General features: G+C 44.7%; 1 protein-coding gene across 3 annotated transcripts in view; it reads right to left on the reverse strand.

Annotated features, from left to right (window-relative positions):
* Positions 1-559: 559 nt before the first annotated feature.
* LOC124041929 (ephrin type-B receptor 1) overlaps positions 560-19,367 on the reverse strand; it is a 432,554-nt gene continuing 413,746 nt past the window's right edge. For 2 of the 3 annotated variants that reach the window (XM_046360112.1, XM_046360111.1), the window contains exons 13-16: positions 11,849-11,998; positions 8,200-8,393; positions 7,478-7,633; positions 4,141-6,144 (exon numbers count right to left, since the gene is read on the reverse strand). In XM_046360112.1, coding sequence (XP_046216068.1) covers positions 6,030-6,144; positions 7,478-7,633; positions 8,200-8,393; positions 11,849-11,998 — 615 coding nt within the window. In that variant the 3' untranslated portion in view covers positions 4,141-6,029. Of the gene's footprint in view, positions 604-4,140; positions 6,145-7,477; positions 7,634-8,199; positions 8,394-11,848; positions 11,999-19,367 lie in introns of those variants that run through there. The other variant, XR_006840006.1, reaches the window with a different exon arrangement.

Here is a 19,367-nt window from a genome sequence, read left to right on the forward strand (position 1 = left end):
GCTGCATGTTTCGCCCCCAATATAATGGAAAAGCATTATTCACAAAAGGATTATCCTTCAGCTTCTCAGCCTCATGCATTTCAGTGACAGCATGGCTCTGTTGCGTTATTGAATAATAACTTTGAACTATTTTGCTCTGTTCTCACAATAGAAAAAACTGTAATAACCATAATTGTTCACAGAGTCTGGGACTGCCGGTGATTTACTTGTTTTCCAAGGCGTTTATTGAGTGCATTTTTAGTACAATAGTTCTCAGAAAGTTACAGTTTACAAACTCGGACAAATACTCGTCACAATATACAAGTGGTAGCTATACAGAGAGAGACACAAAGGAAATCAAACACACACGAACAAATGTGGTTCCTTCGTCTTGTGTGTACAGTCAAGTGAGGTCATCTTCCCTGTCGTGCTGTCCTCATCCTTATTGGCTGTCCTGAGCAATGCTGGGCCTGCTGTGTGTGTGTGTGTGTGTGTGTGTGTGTGTGTGTGTGTGTGTGTGTGTGTGTGTGTGTGTGTGTGTGTGTGTGTGTGTGTGTGTGTGTGTGTGTGTGTGTGTGTGTGTGTGTGTGTGTGTGTGTGTGTGTGTGTGTGTGTGTCCATCATCTGAAATAAGAACACAGAGATAGAGGAATTAGCTGGTTGTGTTAATCTTTAAATTAAACCATTCAACACTTTCCAAAACATGAACTAGCCTCGACATGTCTGCAACAGCAATCATCAGAAAGAATGGACACACTAAAATCTTATACTAAAGTATAAACTGGATGGTTTGAGCCCTGAATGCTGATTGGTTGAAAGCCATGGTATATCAAACCGTATACCTTGTGTATGACAAAACATTTACTTTACTGCTCTAATTAAGTTGGTAACCAGTTTATAATAGCAATAAGGCACCTCGGGCAATACGGCCCAGGGGGTGTGGTATATTGCCAATATACAACGGCTAAGGGCTGTATCCAGGCACTCCGCGTTGTGTCGTGCTTAAGAACAGCCCTTAGCTGTGGCATATTGACCATATACCACACCCCCTAGGCCATATTACTTAAGTAATCCACACAACAGTCCTTTTACGAATATATATATGAAGTAAATCAGGCACATATTTTGTAAGAGGAGCAGATGGAACAATGACAGCAAATTCTGAAATGGCTTTTATGGAGAGAGCACTGATTGCTTTTTCATGTCACAATATTGAAGTGGAATGCTATTAGAGTCAGCATTTTACTAAGACAAACATTAGCAAATGGAAAAATGAGAAAAATGGGAATTACAGACTGCACTGTCATCTCATTCACACAGACATGTTGCATGGCAAATACTTGAGATGTGGTTGATTGGAAGCGTAGCTAATTGATTGAAATGAGATCCTTGCATTGAGTAAATATACATCATTAATCAGAAGAATGAATGGTTATGTGTAGCGTACTCCAGCTTGTGTGAATGATGTTTGTAGTGGCTTCCTTTCGTCTTTACCACAGCCACTGCCCAAGCCTGAAGTGGGGTTGTTTGGTACGCATACAGTCCACACTCAAGGTTTCCAAACGGCCAAACATTCAATGACATCCAGGGATATGGTGCAACAAAAATGTTTATTCTTCTTATATCTAACAAATAAATGATTCTCCCATCAACTTAAAGCATAGAATACTTGATATGGAAAATACATATTATGACCTGTCTGTATGGTCAAAAAACTATACCGCTCCCGCATCTAGCAAGGACTCCCCCTCCCAAAGGCCCAACTTCCTGCCTTTGTCCTAACACACTTAATACAATACAATGAATAAGCACGAGGGGGGCCCAAAAACTGAGTTACACTAACAACAAATTAATATATCTCAATCAGGTAAATATAAATCATAAAGGTACGTACCTAATATTTCACAATTTACATTAATATTTAATATATTTACACAAATGTACATGGAGCTCCATATGTTCAGTCTTTTATACAAATATGTCCAAATCGGCTCTAACAATGTTGAAAGTCATTTGAACTGCTAGGTGTCAACCTAACGATCTTAACGTTTTATTGAAACAACTCAGGTGGTCTTAGGTCTATATTATAGGCTGCTCTACAACAATTATATATATATATACAGGATATATTATACATCCAATATACGTTGCTTTAAAGAATAGTGCTACTGTTTTATAGTCTGCCAACTTCCTCTCTTCTCTCGTTTTCCCTCACAGACACACACTGTCAGGTCCTGACCCACTCTCCCTTCATCAAGAGCTGTGGTGGAGCCAATAGTGTGTTGTGTGTGTGTTTATGAGTGTGTCTGTGTGTGTGCGTCTATGCCTGTATCAGTCTGTGTGTGTGTGTGTGCGTGTGTGCGTCTATGCCTGTATCAGTCTGTGTGTGTGTGTGTGCGTGTGTGCGTCTATGCCTGTATCAGTCTGTGTGTGTGTGTGCACGTGTATGCCTGGACCCAGTTCCATCCGTCTCTTTCCCTGCGGCTGATCAGACCCCTGCCAGACTTTGAGGCCCCAGCAGGTGGCCTGGTCCCATGTCTGCCTTGTGCACTGGAGCAGTGATCCAGATAGAGGTCATTTCTCAGTCCTAGCTCAAGGCAGCCAGGCCTGGCGATGCCCAGACGTAAACCCACACCCAGACCTGGGCCTGAGACAGGTTCGTTACACCCCGGATAAATGAGCTGGAGCATGGCCAAGACGAGGATCAAGTGAGGGGTGGAGAGATGAGACAGAGGGGAGAAGGAAAGGGTAAAGGGGTTGAGGATACTTAATAACCTGCTAATGGGCTGCCATCGATTTCTAATTTCAGGTGACACGGTGGGTACCTCAGTCTTAGTCATGGATCCACACTCCTCTTAAAATAATAGCCCAACGCTGTCCGAGGCTGGTTAGTGGTAACAGCAGGCTAGGATATCTGTGTTTGGGGAAGCAGTAGTTTGTCATTACACGACACCTAAGGATGCTGTTACAATGGATCGATACAATGATGTTAAGGTGTTTTGTGTTACAACTTTATACTTGGGCCTAATCTGTAGATAATCAACTGCCTTTCCCCTCTGCTGTCACTGAAATCAACAGGTTTCTGCATTTCTAATGCACTGTAATTATTATGGCTATATGTGATTCATAAGTCATAATTCACTGCTACTGATTACAGCTGTATCTTTAACAGCGGTGAGTAGTTACTTTCCCATTGAATTCCTGCTTTAATGAAGTGGATATTCCTGTGGATCAGCGTCTTCATTTGGCTCCTTTATTTGATTGGTTAATAAAACAAGTTTTCACTTTGGCCGAGTCACATTCATCAGAGCAGTTCAAACTACCATGAATCAGCAGGTTCCTACACCTTGATGTCAGACATAGTTGAGATCCAGTGTGATTTGTTTAAGACCATCTTTGAGACTACACTACACCAATCACAGCCTGCTAGCATAGACAAGAACTGGGCCAGTAGTACAATCAACCTTATCTACACGTCAGACCCCGTCACATCAGCTTCACCTCCTAGACCACCATCTAAAACATACTCAAAAGAATACTCTCTCTCAAATGCCAACCAGAAAGCATTCATGTCATCAGTAGTCTCCATCTTAAGAATAGACCTCTCCCGCCAATTACAATAGTGTGCTCCACATATAGACATGGGTGCAAATCCTAACAACCAGTGAAAATTTGACTTAAGTGGAAGTTTTCACCCCATTATGGACACATAAATGAATAGTGGACAAAGTATGTGGAATGTAACTTACCTATACTTACAATGAACTTTGATTTCAGTGTACTATATTAATAGCTATAAAGCTAGCCACTTAAGGTAACAGGTGTGTGGTGGACTAATGTATGAGCAGAACTCCTTGGAGGCGCTACATCCTCTCCTCCTAACACCGAGGCTATCCATATGGTGACACTGTAGTGGTCTGGAGAGATAAGTCAATGGCTCAGCTCTAGCTGGCCATGGGGGACTGAGTGTAGTGTGTGTGTGTGTGTGTGTGTGTGTGTGTGTGTGTGTGTGTGTGTGTGTGTGTGTGTGTGTGTGTGTGTGTGTGTGTGTGTGTGTGTGTGTGTGTGTGTGTGTGTGTGTGTGTGTGTGTGTGTGTGTGTGTGTGTGTGTGTGCCTCTGTAAGCTGTTTAAGTCTGTGTGTTCATCAGGATAGCATCAGGCATCTGTTGGCAAAGCCAGGCCCAGATGTTCGTTCACACACACAAACATGAGGAAAACTCTCCAATCTGTGATGTCTTGATTAGCTTATCAGCTATTCATAAAATGTCCGAATATTAAGTAAATGACCATTCTTCAGCCAGAATGCCTAGAGAATATCAAGGAAAATGAAGGCCATGTTTTAAATGGCAATGATATGTAGTTATAATGAAATCCTGAACTTGACCCCAGCAACTCCATGATCATCTTTTAGATTCTTTATTTACCGTTACTTTTTCCAAATACATTTGTGAGGATGTATGATATTCATTGCCGGTGCAGTTACTATGAGGATGGATAGGAGATACATACCATAGACATTTGGCCAGATGAGACGAGACACTCTCCACTCTCCTTCCCATTCTGGACGGTTCCAATCACTCCAACACAAACAACAAAGAAATGAAGAAGAACCAACATCATCTGTACATTATGTGCTCATCAGCAAGACACGGCATGGATACACTCACATTTAACATGGGCTCTCCAGAGAATGGACGTTTTGGTCACCTTTTGCTATCCCTACAGTTGTTTTATACACATCTACAGAAACAGTCATTTGTACATGGTCCTTTGTACATTTATTTCCAGGTCAAAGTTATTTCAGGATTGTGACCCCTCAGCATTATATGTGTCCATCTCCATTACAATTCAGTGCACAAAAACGTCATCTTTGCCAAAAATGCAAGCAGAGAGAGTCTTGCACATACATATTCATACACATCACCTTCAATATGAAGATTTATTCTGAAGATATATTCGTATTGAGTTAGAGATATACATATTTGTATATATTGTCAGAATCTGGGCGAGGCCGTTTCACTAGTCCTTTGGCAAGGCCATCAGCCCAGACATCCACAGGTAGTGTTAAGGTGAAAACATGGACGAGAGATCTGAGTTCCCTGCTTTTATGGTTAAAAAACAAAAGAAGATATCAACAAATGTCTCAAAAAGCTCTCCTCTTTCCGCCGGTTCCACTGTTGACCTTGAGGAGATCTCCAAGATGTCAAAAGTTTTGAATGAAGAACAAATACAATTTGAGAAATGGTCAAACCAAATCAACCATACACTACTGTATGCCTCTGTATCCTTTTCCGTATGTGTGTATAATGACAATGTATGGTGGATTGGAATTGCTTTCTTCCTACGCGCATTTCATACCTCTGCTCCTAGCCAGGCCAAGCATCCTCACTAGTCTTTGAAGAAGGCCTGGGTTCAAATGACATATCAGAGACCTTCTGATGACATGAACTTCCTCTTCAAAATGGCTTCCACTTGGTCCTCCTCTCCAGTCTACCATCATCCAGTAAAGATATACATCTGATAGTCCCAGACTCCATCACCTTGTCATTCTGTGGTGGTCTGGGGTTAGATTACAGTACAATACGATCATATTCTATATACCATGTGCTCCAGATGTGAAATTACACAGGCCTACACACTGATGATAATCTATGGATGATAGTATAGTCCATGGCCACAGATTAAGATGTGACAAAAGTATCTGAACCCATGGAACTCTGGGATAGTTCAGACTAGGATGATAATCTGTCCACTCCAGACTCCAGGACTGTAGAACTCACAGACTAAGATTAGAAAAAACATTCTCTGAACCCACTGAACTCTGGATCATAACTCATTATAACTCAGATTAGTGGAAGGTGATATTGAGTTAGTATTGGTCTGGACCCTGGTCTACTGCTATTATGATGTTCCATTAGATGAGGATGATAGTCTCGACCCTGGCGCGTCCCGACGGGTTGGGGGTCATTCGGTGAGGGGTGTAGTCCTTGCTGCTGTAGTCCCTGCCTGCCTGAATGCTGCCTGACCCGTGGCACGGCGCCCCCTCCAGTCATGCCATGGTGGTGGGCGACTGGCACTGGCTCATCTGGACCCGCATGGAGGCAACGTTACTCAGGATCTTCTTCTGGTGGCCCGCCAGGGTCACACCTATCCTGAGGAGGTCTCTGGAAAGAGGGAGAGGAGGAGAGCGGAAGGGGGTGGGGGGTGGAAGAGGGAGAGGGGGAGAGCAGAAGGGGGTAGGGAGGGAGAGGGGGAGAGCAGAAGGGGGTAGGGAGAGAGAGAGAGGAAGCGAAAGCAAGACAGGACATATGTCAATACTAAAATGTGTATTAAGTACTGTATCTGCAATGCCTCAACTATGTGCACTGAAGAAGCAAGTACATAAACATACATTCATTTGGTGTCTAATACATTTACACAGATAACCAAAGCCCCAAGTCATGTCAGGACTGTTAGCCAGTGGCCTGGCTGTAAAGAAGAAAACAACAAGCCCAATGTGTCTGCCTCTCAGTGATCTGGCCTTTGTTCTCTTTGATGATTAAAATCATGATGCTACATTTCTGAAACAACATTATGAAGCCAGAAAGATGCTACAAAACATCAAATGCACAGAAAGCGGTGTTTCTTACGGACAATATTTGGACAGGATTATCATCGATTTTAGATGATATGTGCGCGTGTACATGAATGCTTGCTCACGTGTTTCTGTGTGTGTCTGTGTTTCTGTGTGTGTGTGTTTCTGTGTGTGTGTGTGTTTCTGTGTGTGTGTGTGTGTTTCTGTGTGTGTGTGTGTGTGTGTGTGTGTGTGTGTGTGTGTGTGTGTGTGTGTGTGTGTGTGTGTGTGTGTGTGTGTGTGTGTGTGTGTGTGTGTGTGTGTGTGTGTGTGTGTGTGTGTGTGTGTGTGTGTGTGTGTGTGTGTGTGTGTGTGTGTGCGTGTGTGTGTGAGCCTGTTGCAAAATACCTGTATTTTGTCATGTATTTAATTATAATATGTGTATTTTGTGTCATAAAATAGAAAAACCATTTGCAAAAAGCCCGAACAGCAACAACATGCTCAGTAAAGGTTACAGAAACGTGTGACTTGCTGTGACTGTGACATGTTGTTGTTTATCTACCTTAATGGAGCAAGTCACTCTGGATGTGAAAATGAACATACCAAAATGAACTGCAAAGCACAATGTGTATTATTATCGGCCTTGTTTCGGGGCGGAGCTCATGTGAATAATACTTAGGATGCTTAGTTAATTTAGCAGACGCTCTTATCACACCATAGTGCCATCAGACTTCTGATAGCAAAAAATGGAATGTAAAATTATTTTGTATTTTGAAAATACAAATTACGGCTCTCGAAAGTATCTTGCTACAAAATACATCGGCGCATAGTTTAGCCCAGTGTAATACCAATTACAAAATACTCAGAAGTAATTGAAATACATATTTCAAATACATGTGACCCGAAATAATGGCCATCTCTGCATGTGTGTGTGTGTGACTCACTCAGAGGTCATCTGTGCTACCAGTTGCAGGGAGGTGAAGCCAGAGTTGAGAAAGTTGTCTCTGTACTGGGTCATCTTGATGGCTCCCAGCCACTCTCCCACTGAACTGAAGGTGTTGAAGTCTGGGATAGAACGGTCCAACAGGGGCTGGGAAGGCCTGAAGGAGGAGAAGAGGAGAAAGGGAGAGGACGAGAGAGAAAGAGGAGGAGAGAGTGAGAGGAGGAGAGAGTGAGAGGAGGAGAAAGGGAGAGGACGAGAGAGAAAGAGGAGGAGAGAGTGAGAGGAGGAGAAAGGGAGAGGAGGAGTAAGTAAGGTAAGTAAGGGAGAGAGAGGGAGGGAGAGAGAGGGAGAGAGAGGGAGAGATAGAAAGAGGAGAGAGATGCTTTGATGGTGCAGAGTGGAGGTATAGGCATTCATGTTTAAGGAAGTTTGAGTATGCCTGGGTTGAGTATGTGTGTGTGTGTGTGTGGGGGGGGGGGTGTAGCCTACATATATTTTTCTATGTGTGTACTCACACTGCAGGGATGCTGGCCACTTGTTTGAGACTGGCTGGGTTGAGTATGTGTGTGTGTGTGGGGGGGGGTGTAGCCTACATATATTTTTCTATGTGTGTACTCACACTGCAGGGATGCTGGCCACTTGTTTGAGACTGGCTGGGTTGAGTCTTCGTGTGAGGGGGGGGGGCGGTGTAGCCTAAATATATTGTTCTATGTGTGTACTCACACTGCAGGGATGCTGGCCACTTGTTTGAGACTGGCTGGGTTGCGGATCATCTTGTCCAGGGTGTTGACGATGTCAGTGAAGCGTGGCCGGGCGTTACGGTCCTTCTGCCAGCAGTCCAGCATGAGTTGGTGCAGAGCTGAGGGGCAGTCCATGGGAGGGGGTAGCCGGTAGTCCTGCTCTATGGCATTGATCACCTGGGGACAGAGAGGGGGGCAGAGGGTATTGTGGAGAAGGCAGAAGGTATTCAGTAAGGGTCATGTTAGACAGGACTATTGTGGAGAAGGCAGAAGGTAGTCAGTAAGGGTCATGTCAGACAGGACTATTGTGGAGAAGGCAGAAGATAGTCAGTAAGGGTCATGTCAGACAGGACTATTGTGGAGAAGGCAGAAGATAGTCAGTAAGGGTCATGTCAGACAGGACTATTGTGGAGAAGGCAGAAGGTAGTGAGTAAGGGTCATGTCAGACAGGACTATTGTTGAGAAGGCAGAAAGTAGTCAGTAAGGGTCATGTTAGACAGGACTATTGTGGAGAAGGCAGAAGGTAGTCAGTAAGGGTCATGTCAGACAGGACTATTGTGGAGAAGGCAGAAGGTAGTCAGTAAGGGTCATGTTAGACAGGACTATTGTGGAGAAGGCAGAAGATAGTCAGTAAGGGTCATGTCAGACAGGACTATTGTGTAGAAGGCAGAAGGTAGTCAGTAAGGGTCATGTCAGACAGGACTATTGTGGAGAAGGCAGAAGGTAGTGAGTAAGGGTCATGTCAGACAGGACTATTGTGGAGAAGGCAGAAGGTAGTGAGTAAGGGTCATGTCAGACAGGACTATTGTGGAGAAGGCAGAAGGTAGTCAGTAAGGGTCATGTCAGACAGGACTATTGTGGAGAAGGCAGAAGGTAGTCAGTAAGGGTCATGTCAGACAGGACTATTGTGGAGAAGGCAGAAGGTAGTCAGTAAGGGTCATGTCAGACAGGACTATTGTGGAGAAGGCAGAAGGTAGTGAGGAAGGGTCATGTCAGACAGGACTATTGTGGAGAAGGCAGAAGGTAGTGAGTAAGGGTCATGTCAGACAGGACTATTGTGGAGAAGGCAGAAGGTAGTCAGTAAGGGTCATGTTAGACAGGACTATTGTGGAGAAGGCAGAAGGTAGTCAGTAAGGGTCATGTTAGACAGGACTATTGTGGAGAAGGCAGAAGATAGTCAGTAAGGGTCATGTTAGACAGGACTATTGTGGAGAAGGCAGAAGGTAGTCAGTAAGGGTCATGTTAGACAGGACTATTGTGGAGAAGGCAGAAGGTAGTCAGTAAGGGTCATGTTAGACAGGACTATTGTGGATAAGGCAGAAGGTAGTCAGTAAGGGTCATGTTAGACAGGACTATTGTGGAGAAGGCAGAAGATAGTCAGTAAGGGTCATGTTAGACAGGACTATTGTGGAGAAGGCAGAAGATAGTCAGTAAGGGTCATGTCAGACAGGACTATTGTGGAGAAGGCAGAAGGTAGTGAGTAAGGGTCATGTCAGACAGGACTATTGTGTAGAAGGCAGAAGGTAGTCAGTAAGGGTCATGTTAGACAGGACTATTGTGGAGAAGGCAGAAGGTAGTGAGTAAGGGTCATGTCAGACAGGACTATTGTGTAGAAGGCAGAAGGTAGTCAGTAAGGGTCATGTTAGACAGGACTATTGTGGAGAAGGCAGAAGGTAGTCAGTAAGGGTCATGTCAGACAGGACTATTGTGGAGAAGGCAGAAGGTAGTGAGTAAGGGTCATGTTAGACAGGACTATTGTGGAGAAGGCAGAAGGTAGTCAGTAAGGGTCATGTTAGACAGGACTATTGTGGAGAAGGCAGAAGGTAGTCAGTGGTCATTCGAGGTTCATGCATGTTGCTGTTGTCTTTTTTTGTAAAACACTAAATGTAATTTGTATACATTACATTGATACCTGTATATGTTTTATATGTAATAAAACATATTAGAATCCAGAAGTTCATGCTAGACAGGGGTCTAAATACAGCTGCTCAGAGTGACAAGGTAGGTGACCATTGCCAGACAGTACCGTAGAGAAGGCCAATTAGGAAGACATCCGAGGGAAGTCACTAGACTCCAGTTCATGATTACAGGAGATCAATAATGTGAAGTAAATCAGAGAATTGTAGGAAGAGAGGAGATATATAGAATCCTTTCTGTTTCCCTTCTATTTTCCCTCTTCCTCTAAACCCCTTTGCTAAATCACTGTAACACCAGGCCCTAGTTTCTCTGTTTCATTGAGTGGTTAGTGAGCAATTCACTTAGCGTCAATCTCTCTCTCCCCCTCTATCTTTCTGCTTCTCTCTCTCCCCCTCTCTCTCACCGATTAATCTACAGACAGCACTCAGGCTGAGGTGCCCTTCCTACTTGACACTAGCGAATCACACGTCTGCATAAAAGGATGGAGAGGACCTATACTCCGACACTGTGGGAAAGTGTCTTGGGAATGGGCTGAGTGCATATAATTAATGTGGTGAAATGCAGGTACTTGACACTTGTTCCGTAGAAACTGCAAAGGCTATGAAGGCCTGATGGTAGATAAGTAGTGCTGTAGCTATGCTGCACATGGCCTTATACAAGGACAAAAAGGGTTTTCGATAGAAAGACAACCGCTCGGTCCCTCTCTAAATCGTAGCATGTTCATGTGGTATACCATATGACGGATTGTTACCCCTTAAAGGTTGAATCAGGGAAAAGACAGGGAAAGTCAACACCGATAGAGATTCTAGCGTGTGAAAAGGAATCATCATCAGAAATGAGACGACACTCAATAGGTGCCCATCCTACCACTGCAATTCAGCAGAATTTGACAAATGGTGCATAAGTGCATTTACATGCATGTGAGTGTGTGTGTGTGTGCACTTATCATAGGTGTGTAAGTGGGCACGTGTATGTGCACACAAACTTGTGTATTTTGTGTTTGTCAGTGCATCGTGTGTGCATTAGCCTGTGTGCCTGTGTGTGTTTTGTGTGTGCGAGTTGGCATGTGTGTTATTAGTGTACACAGATGTGTGTGTGTTCTGCCTGAAGAGAACAGCAGGCCATGCTGTGAGCAATGCCAGGCCTCCTCCCTGTATGTGTCCCACCAGTCGCTGCCGGCATGCTGCTGGCCCAGAGAGGGAACATCTGCTGGCTTGGCCAGGCCTGGTGAACCAGGCTCCAGAGAGACCCGTTGGACGGATGGGGATATGGAGTTCATTGGTGTGTGTGTGTGTGTGTTGGGGGTGTTTATGAGTGTGAGCATGTGTGATAGATCTCATTGTGTGAGATTCGGGGGATGTAGCAAAAAGAAGGACAGAGGAGGTAACGTGCATGTGTGATATTCTGCCTTTGTGAGAATCTGCTCATTGTCAAGGACATTTCCAGTGGGAATCCTCTTGTCTAGCTGAGTTGTTATGTCTGAGAAGGTTCCATTTTATGACACAACATAAACAAATAGAAGGGTCATCTGAATACTCATTCACTGCCTCTGCTTTGGGGTCTTAGCCCGGTTACTGTAAAATCACTTTTGTGACTACTGCTTATGTAAAGAGGGCTTCATTAATTAATTTGATTGATTGGAATTTTGAATTCTATGAATATTTCTATACACCTTAGAACAACATTTAAAAGTTCAACATGACAATAATACTCACATCCTGATTAGACATGTCCCAGTAGGGTCTCTCTCCGAATGACATCACCTCCCACATGACAATGCCGTAGCTCCACACGTCACTGGCTGAGGTGAACTTCCTGTAGGCGATGGCCTCTGGAGCCGTCCACCTCACCGGGATCTTACCCCCCTGAGAGGGAGAGAGAGAGGGGAGGAATAGAGGGGAAGGGAGGGGGAGAGAGGGGGGGTGAGGGAGGGGGAGCGAGAGAGGGGAGGGGAGGAATATAGGATGAGGGAGGGGGAGAGAAAGGGGGGTGAGGGGAGGGGGGGGAGAGAGAGAGAGAGAGAGAGAGAGAGAGAGAGAGAGAGAGAGAGAGAGAGAGAGAGAGAGAGAGAGAGAGAGAGAGAGAGAGGGGGGGTGGGAGAGTGAGAGAAGAGGGAGAGGGGGAGAGGGAGGGAGGACAGAGAAAGAGAGGGGAGAGAGAGAGAACGACATGATTAGTCCAATTAAAACCCTTGAACCAAAAGACAACTACAATCTCTCTATCCCTCCACTCCTCCTTCCCTTCATCCCCTATCGATCCAGCAGCAGGGAACGTCTGTTCCTCCTCACACATCGAACCACAGCACATCTCTCCCGGTGCCCATGAGTTTGAATAAAAGGGGTTTGGTCGGGGTTTGAGAGCTCCTGTCGAGCGTGTCTGTTTGTAATTGGCCTACCTGGGCCTGCAGCGAGCCATGCATGGTACTGATTGAAATTGACGGGTGGCTTGTTTAAGATTTCCTCTACACACACACCTGTTTGTAGGCCCCTTGGCGGTTTCCATTGTATCCGGCCAGGCCAGCTTAATAATGCCAATTAGTTCAACCTGTGCATGTGTAGATAAGCCGGGCTTGAAAGGAGAGACGGGAGAGCGAGACAAGGCCCACCCTGCTCTCCTGGCTTTCTCCCTCAGTCCCACCGGGACTTTGACCAGGAGATGTATTGTGTGTGTATGTAATATATAATAATAATAATAATATATGCCATTTAGCAGACGCTTTTATCCAAAGCGACTTACAGTCATGTGTGCATACATTCTATGTATGGGTGGTCCCGGGGATTGAACCCACTACCCTGGCGTTACAAGCGCCATGCTCTACCAACTGAGCTACAGAAGGACCAATGTGTGTACATGCGTGTGTGTGCGTGCATGGATGTGCAAGATTGTGTGTGTGTGTGTGTGTGTGTGTGTGTGTGTGTGTGTGTGTGTGTGTGTGTGTGTGTGTGTGTGTGTGTGTGTGTGTGTGTGTGTGTGTGTGTGTGTGTGTGTGTGTGTGTGTGTGTGTGTGTGTGTGTGTGTGTGTGTGTGTGTGTGTGTGTGTGTGTGTAGAGGTCCAAAGGACTCAGACTGAGCTCATTAAGGCCCAGCTCAGAGCGTTTGACCTCTGTGAGCTCCTAACCCTGAACATGATGTTAACCTCTGACCTCAGTGGAGGCAGAGCAGGGAGGCAGGAGGGGGGTGTGTGAGTGGAAGAGTGGTTTTGTAATTCGTTGAAAAAAAGAAGACTGATGGATATCTATCTAAGCTCTGATGACCGTTTTTCTCAGATCCCAGGGTTCTTCTTCCAGTAACTAATGCCTCTCATCTGATTCCAGGCACCAGAAGGCTCTATCTTTTACCTCCGTTCTGTCAAAAGGCTATAGAAAAACACATGAATACAAGATCAACTGCACCAATGAAAAGAAACCCAGCTCCCTCCATCTAATCTCTAACTTTGCTAGACCCATGCTTCAAAGAGACTATTTCGACTTGGACACACGCCAGTTGAAAAGAACAGTAAGAAATATAAATACACTGTCTCTTCCAAGTTCCTCTATCTGACCTCTAACCTCAACGCCTTGTATAAGAGCCTCTCCATATCAATCACATGTCGATCAAATGTATTTATACAGCCCTTTATAGATAAGCAGCTGTCACAAAGTGCCTCAAAGTAACCTACAACTCAGAAGAGCAAGCAATGCAGAAGCACGATGGCTCGGAAGACCTTCTTATCACCCCCCCCCCCACCCCCACGTCGCCTTGCACCGCTCCTCGCAGACAGGCTAAGCTAATAACATTTTCACGGCTGCCACGTTCGTGAGGCAGCTATGCAGATCGTCAGTAATTACCTCTGTGGGCGGACTAGTTGCTAGCGCTCCGGCCCTGCCAAAACAACACTTTAATAACACAAAGTGCTGCTGAACAGAACAGACCGGGCAGGAAAACAGACAGAGGAAGAAGACAAATATATAATAAAAAGCAGCATTAGATTTGTATTTATTAACTTAGGAGGAGAAAATACTATGAATACCCCAGGGAGGGAGAGAGAAAGAGAGGGAAAGTGAGAGAGATTGAGAGAAAGAGAGAAAGAGAGGGAAAGTAAGAGAGAAAGAGAGAGAAAGAGAGAAAGAGAGAGAGAGAGCATGCGTGTGTCTGAGACAGCCAATACCATTTCACTCACAAGGCAGGCAGTACAAGCCAGTGAGAAAGGAACATGCTGTTCTTTGTGGTGGCCTGGAGTCTTAGAGAGCACCCACAGAGACATGCCTTCATGTAAAACAACTGCTCTAAGCTGAACCGCATATCAACCTCCAGCCAAGCTCCATCAATCTCTTCAGCTAGCTGCTCATCCCATGAAGAATATTCAGATCTTAATGTCAACATGAGAGCATCATTGCTCTCTCACGAAGTCTTTGGAAACTAGATTATATATACACAACGTGACTTTAGACCACAAAACAACAGTTTTATACTTGATTATTGCGGACCGGCCATACTGAGACATGGAGCACTGATTCTCACATCAAACAGTTCCTGCAGTGGGTCACCACGCTGATGTCAACAAGATGATCTGACACAAAGGGAGTCGTACTGACTAGCTGTGACTAGTTGGAACTGGTCGTGAGCGGTTGTGACAGATAAAGTGACACATCTGGGGTAGACCTGAAGAGAGTGGTCAGAGTGCTGTCAGGGTTAAGGAGGATCATGGGACATGGCGGTGTGTGACAGACAGGAACATGTGTTGAGGAGCGCCCTGGGAAACGTGAGAAAATAAAAAGGAAATGGATGCCTGATCAAAACGGCGCTGTGATAAATCCCCTAGGAACATGAGTGGCAGTGTGCAGGCGTTTCCTTTTCCTTCTCCATCAGTTCACCTAGAACTCCAAAAACCTGCAAAAAGGACCTGGATGTGCGTATGTTCTTCAGCTTTTACACGTGGGACACCTGCAATTGCGAACGTGTACTATGAGAGATGCAGAATGTACCCAGCAATTGAATGGAGCAGGTCACTAGCAATCTATAGACTGAAGGGGAATCTAGTGTCCAATGGCAGTTTGTAACACGCTACACAAACTGGAGCAATGCCCTGCCTTGGTGTCGTAGTGAATGTAGATGAAATCCCCTGAACGATCTTCTCCTACTAGGAGAGTCCTCAAGCCTTGAACACTGTGTTTTGTTTTTCCTTGCTGATGCATGCAACCTCACCCGCCACATCTCTCCAAGAGACATCAAACAGTACCATCATGTTGTTGCTAAAGCAGCAGCTGTCCCCAAATGGAGTAATAGTGGAATAAACATTAGTGAACTCCCATTAATGGCCATGACACAGTACCATTTCCCAACTTTTCGGTAATCCATTCCTAAACAATGCACACTCAAGAGGTCCCGAGCACATTTACTCAGGCTGGACAAAGTGCTCCATCAACTGACGTTTAATATCCCGAAAGCAACGATCGCTGGCAGTCTGTCCAAATATACGCACGCACGCAGGCAGGCAGAATGCACCCCAGGGACTGTCTGGGAGAGGCAGGCCCTTCTACCGTTCCACTGTCTACAGGGCAATGGAGAATAGATTCCACTTCAAACTTCAAAGGAACTTACATTTGACTCCCTGGAACTATTTCAGGCATCATTTCACCAAGTTCCCACATATTCTATGGATATTTAATTCAATTAAATAGTCTAGTCTAGGAGTCAAATGAGGTCTATGCTCCTCTATAGGACAAAGTTATTTTAACACACTTCTCAGGTGGTCTCAAAGTGGTATGAAATCTGACCTTTAATAAACATTGTCTGTGTTGTCTTTGCAGTTAATATATACCTTCACATCGTCAACTTGATGACACCACCTCTGGAAATGCCCTTTCCCCTTGAGTAACTTCCTCTGTGGCCCCTAATGACTCAGGAGCCACTATGGGCCCCTCAAATTGAACCCAGCGTGGATCCTACGTTTTTATCATGCATTTGCACATCTTTGTCAGGCTTTTCCAGTGGTTTAATATTAGACTGCGACCTTGGATTCTGTCCCCTTGAGATGACTCTGAGGAGGTTGAACATAGGCAATTACAGCTTACATACAGCACACTGAGACTCATCACACAAGAGATCTGGGACCTGGGATGTTTAAGAACGAACTGATGTGTCTCTTCTTGTGTCATTTAACAGTGTCACAGTGTTTTCTGTTCTCAAGAACTAGCATGCTGTGACCCTTTCTCTCTCTCTCTCTCTCTCTCTCTCTCTCTCTCTCTCTCTCTCTCTCTCTCTCTCTCTCTCTCTCTCTCTCTCTCTCTCTCTCTCTCTCTCTCTCTCTCTCTCTTTTTTTTATCTCTCACTCTCTCTCTCTGCTCTCTATCTCTGTCTTTCTCCATTCTCTATCTCTCTCTTTATGTCTCTCTCTGTCACTCTCTCGGTCTTTCTCTCTTCGAGGACCCATTAGACAAAAACTATAGAAGAATCTGACATCTGACTTAATTTGTGGTAGCTCGCTAGCTTATTAACTGACAGACTGGCCAGAAACATCCCATATTGTCTACTGTCAGTCTATGAACTGGGGCGTTATGACAAAATCTTTGTCCCATATTAAACCTGGTTGCCCATTCAGTGTGCCGTGCAGTGGAATACCATGCCTGAATCATGCTCGGCCCACACAGTGTACATCAATGCCCACCTCAGTCACAGATATCAGCCCGATCTGGCACACGTGACGAGGTATAAATCAAACATGAAAACACTTGGAGAAGAAGCCATGTTCCCCCGCTTTGATAATGGAGTCTGGATGGATACGTTTGTCAAGCACTTCCTGGTACAGTTTTCATTATTTTCTACAGCAATTTAAATACAAATAGCCTACAATCAAGAGAAGCAAAGAAGAGCCCTTGGGTCATGTTCATAAGGGACTAAACAGAAGAAAACAGACTGAAAAAGTAACTATTGTGCCTGTCCAATAAAATAACGCTTGTTTTTTGTTTTCTGTTGTAAAACGTTTTAAAGGTTTTCCATTACGTGCTGTAATGAACACAACCCTCATAACAAATCAAATAGAATTGAACACAACCCTGTTAGGGACATGAATGCTGCATAAGCTCAGGGTCTATATTGGTCCCTATAAAAGCACTCTTGAGAGCAAGGACATCCTGGCCCTTTAGACCAAATGGCAACTTTCCTTTAAGTTTTTCACTTCTTTACCCTTAAGTCCCCTGTAACTTTGACCACATCAATATTTCACACAAGTGACAAACTTACAAGAGGCTTTGGGCCATATGCCAAGGAAAAGGAGGGGAAAGAGGAAAGGATGCAAATGGAAGACAATCAAACAGCAAATGGTTTGATAGCGCCAGACGGTTAGTGTGGTGAAGCCTTAGACATTAAAACCAGAAGAGAGTAGCGCTGACGTCATCCACATATTGGCACCAAAGTATCGCTAAGGATCATGGTGAAAGTGGCCGTAACTAGCAAAGGATCATGGTTGATGTAGTTGTTTTCCTCCTGCCTGAACCACGGTGCGTTGTTTAAGGCACTCCCGAGTGCAGATAGGGTGTTCACACCAGTCCAAGCCAATTGAACTAAGTGGGTAAACGCAGCAGAGTTCGGTAAAACTGCACCAAACCATTTTGGTGTGAAAGCCCCCTAAGTGTCCATTCAACTATATTCACCCCAACTCTACTCTCTTTCAAACTGCGTCTACCCTGTAGGCTGAGGGTTATTCGACTGTCCCCGTAGTAGAATCCTTTTTGGTTCCAGGTACAACCCTTTTTGGTTCCAGGTAGAACCCTTTAGGGGTTAATGTAGAGCCCTCTGTGTAAAGGGTTCTACATGGACCCTAAATGGTTTCTACATGGAACCAAAAGGGTTCTACCTGGAACCATAACGGGTTCTTCAAAGGGTTCTCCTATGGTGGCTAAGAGTGTAGCCCAAAAATACAAATTGGCCACAGAATCTCTGGTATTTTAACAGAATTCTTAAGCTATTTTTGCGCATTTTGATCTTGACTAGGGTGGCAAAATTGCTGGGACCGGAGCTGCAAAGTGTGCTGTGTCACACACCTAAAATAGCATTGAGGGACTGTGGTTGGGTTTGGGAGCAGTTCTTGCGGGAGTGGGTGGGAGTCGGACACGAAGTCGGCAGGAGCGGACGGGCCTGGTATGAAACGCAGCGAGAGTGGGAGGGAACGGGATGAAGAAAACAGTCCCACGCAGAACTCTACATGGACTCACACTTACACACATTAACATAACCATACACACACCAACAACCCTCAGTCTCAACATACATCGTGTGACACGGGAGGCATCTGTCCAACATACAACCACATACAACCACTCTTGAATCACAAATGTCAGCTCTCTCTACTCCTCAGGGCATTGGCTTTCAATACAATGTGTGATTGCATTGCACTTTCCAGTCACCAATCTTTTTCACACACACAACCTCTCACCGTTAGCCACTAAAAGCCTTTCACATCTTTAACCACTAACACTGCACGGTGTGGAGAGCATTCAGCCACTTTACACACACACAGCAAATACTGTGTGACACACCACTCATCATGTCGACACTGCCTATCCTTCCTTGAGCCTTTGGGTCACTCAGGGAAAAGACTAGATAGATACAGTTGAAGTCGGAACTTTACATACACTTTAGCGAACTACATTTAAGCTCAGTTTTTCACAATTCCTGACATTTAATCCTCGTACAAATTCCCTGTATTAGGTCAGTTAGGATCACCACTTTATTTTCAGAATGTGAAATGTCAGAATAATAGTTGAAAGAATTATTTATTTCAGCTTTTATTTATCTCATCACATTCACAGTGGGTCAGAAGATGACATACGCTCAATTAGTTTTAGGTAGCATTGCTTTTAAAGTTGGGTGAATTTTGTAGGCCTCATTCCTCCTGACAGAGCTGTTGGAACTGAGTCAGATTTGTAGGCCTCCTTGCTCGCACACGCTTTTTCAGCTCTGCCCACAAATTTTCTGTAGGATTGAGGTCAGGGCTTTGTGATGGCCACTCCAATACCTTGACTTTGTTGTCCTTAAGACATTTTGTCAGAACTTTGGAAATATGCTTGGTGTCATGGAAGATCTATTTGTGACCAAGTTTTAACTTCCTGACTGATGTCTTGAGATGTTGCTTCAATATATCCACATAATTTTCCTACCTCATGATGCCATCTATCTTGTGAAGTGCACCAGTCCCTCCTGCAGCAAAGCATCCCCACAACATGATGCTGCCACCCCCGTGCTTCACGGTTGGGA

This window comes from Oncorhynchus gorbuscha, linkage group LG08, assembly GCF_021184085.1.
Source record: "Oncorhynchus gorbuscha isolate QuinsamMale2020 ecotype Even-year linkage group LG08, OgorEven_v1.0, whole genome shotgun sequence".
Classification (NCBI taxonomy): domain Eukaryota; kingdom Metazoa; phylum Chordata; class Actinopteri; order Salmoniformes; family Salmonidae; genus Oncorhynchus; species Oncorhynchus gorbuscha.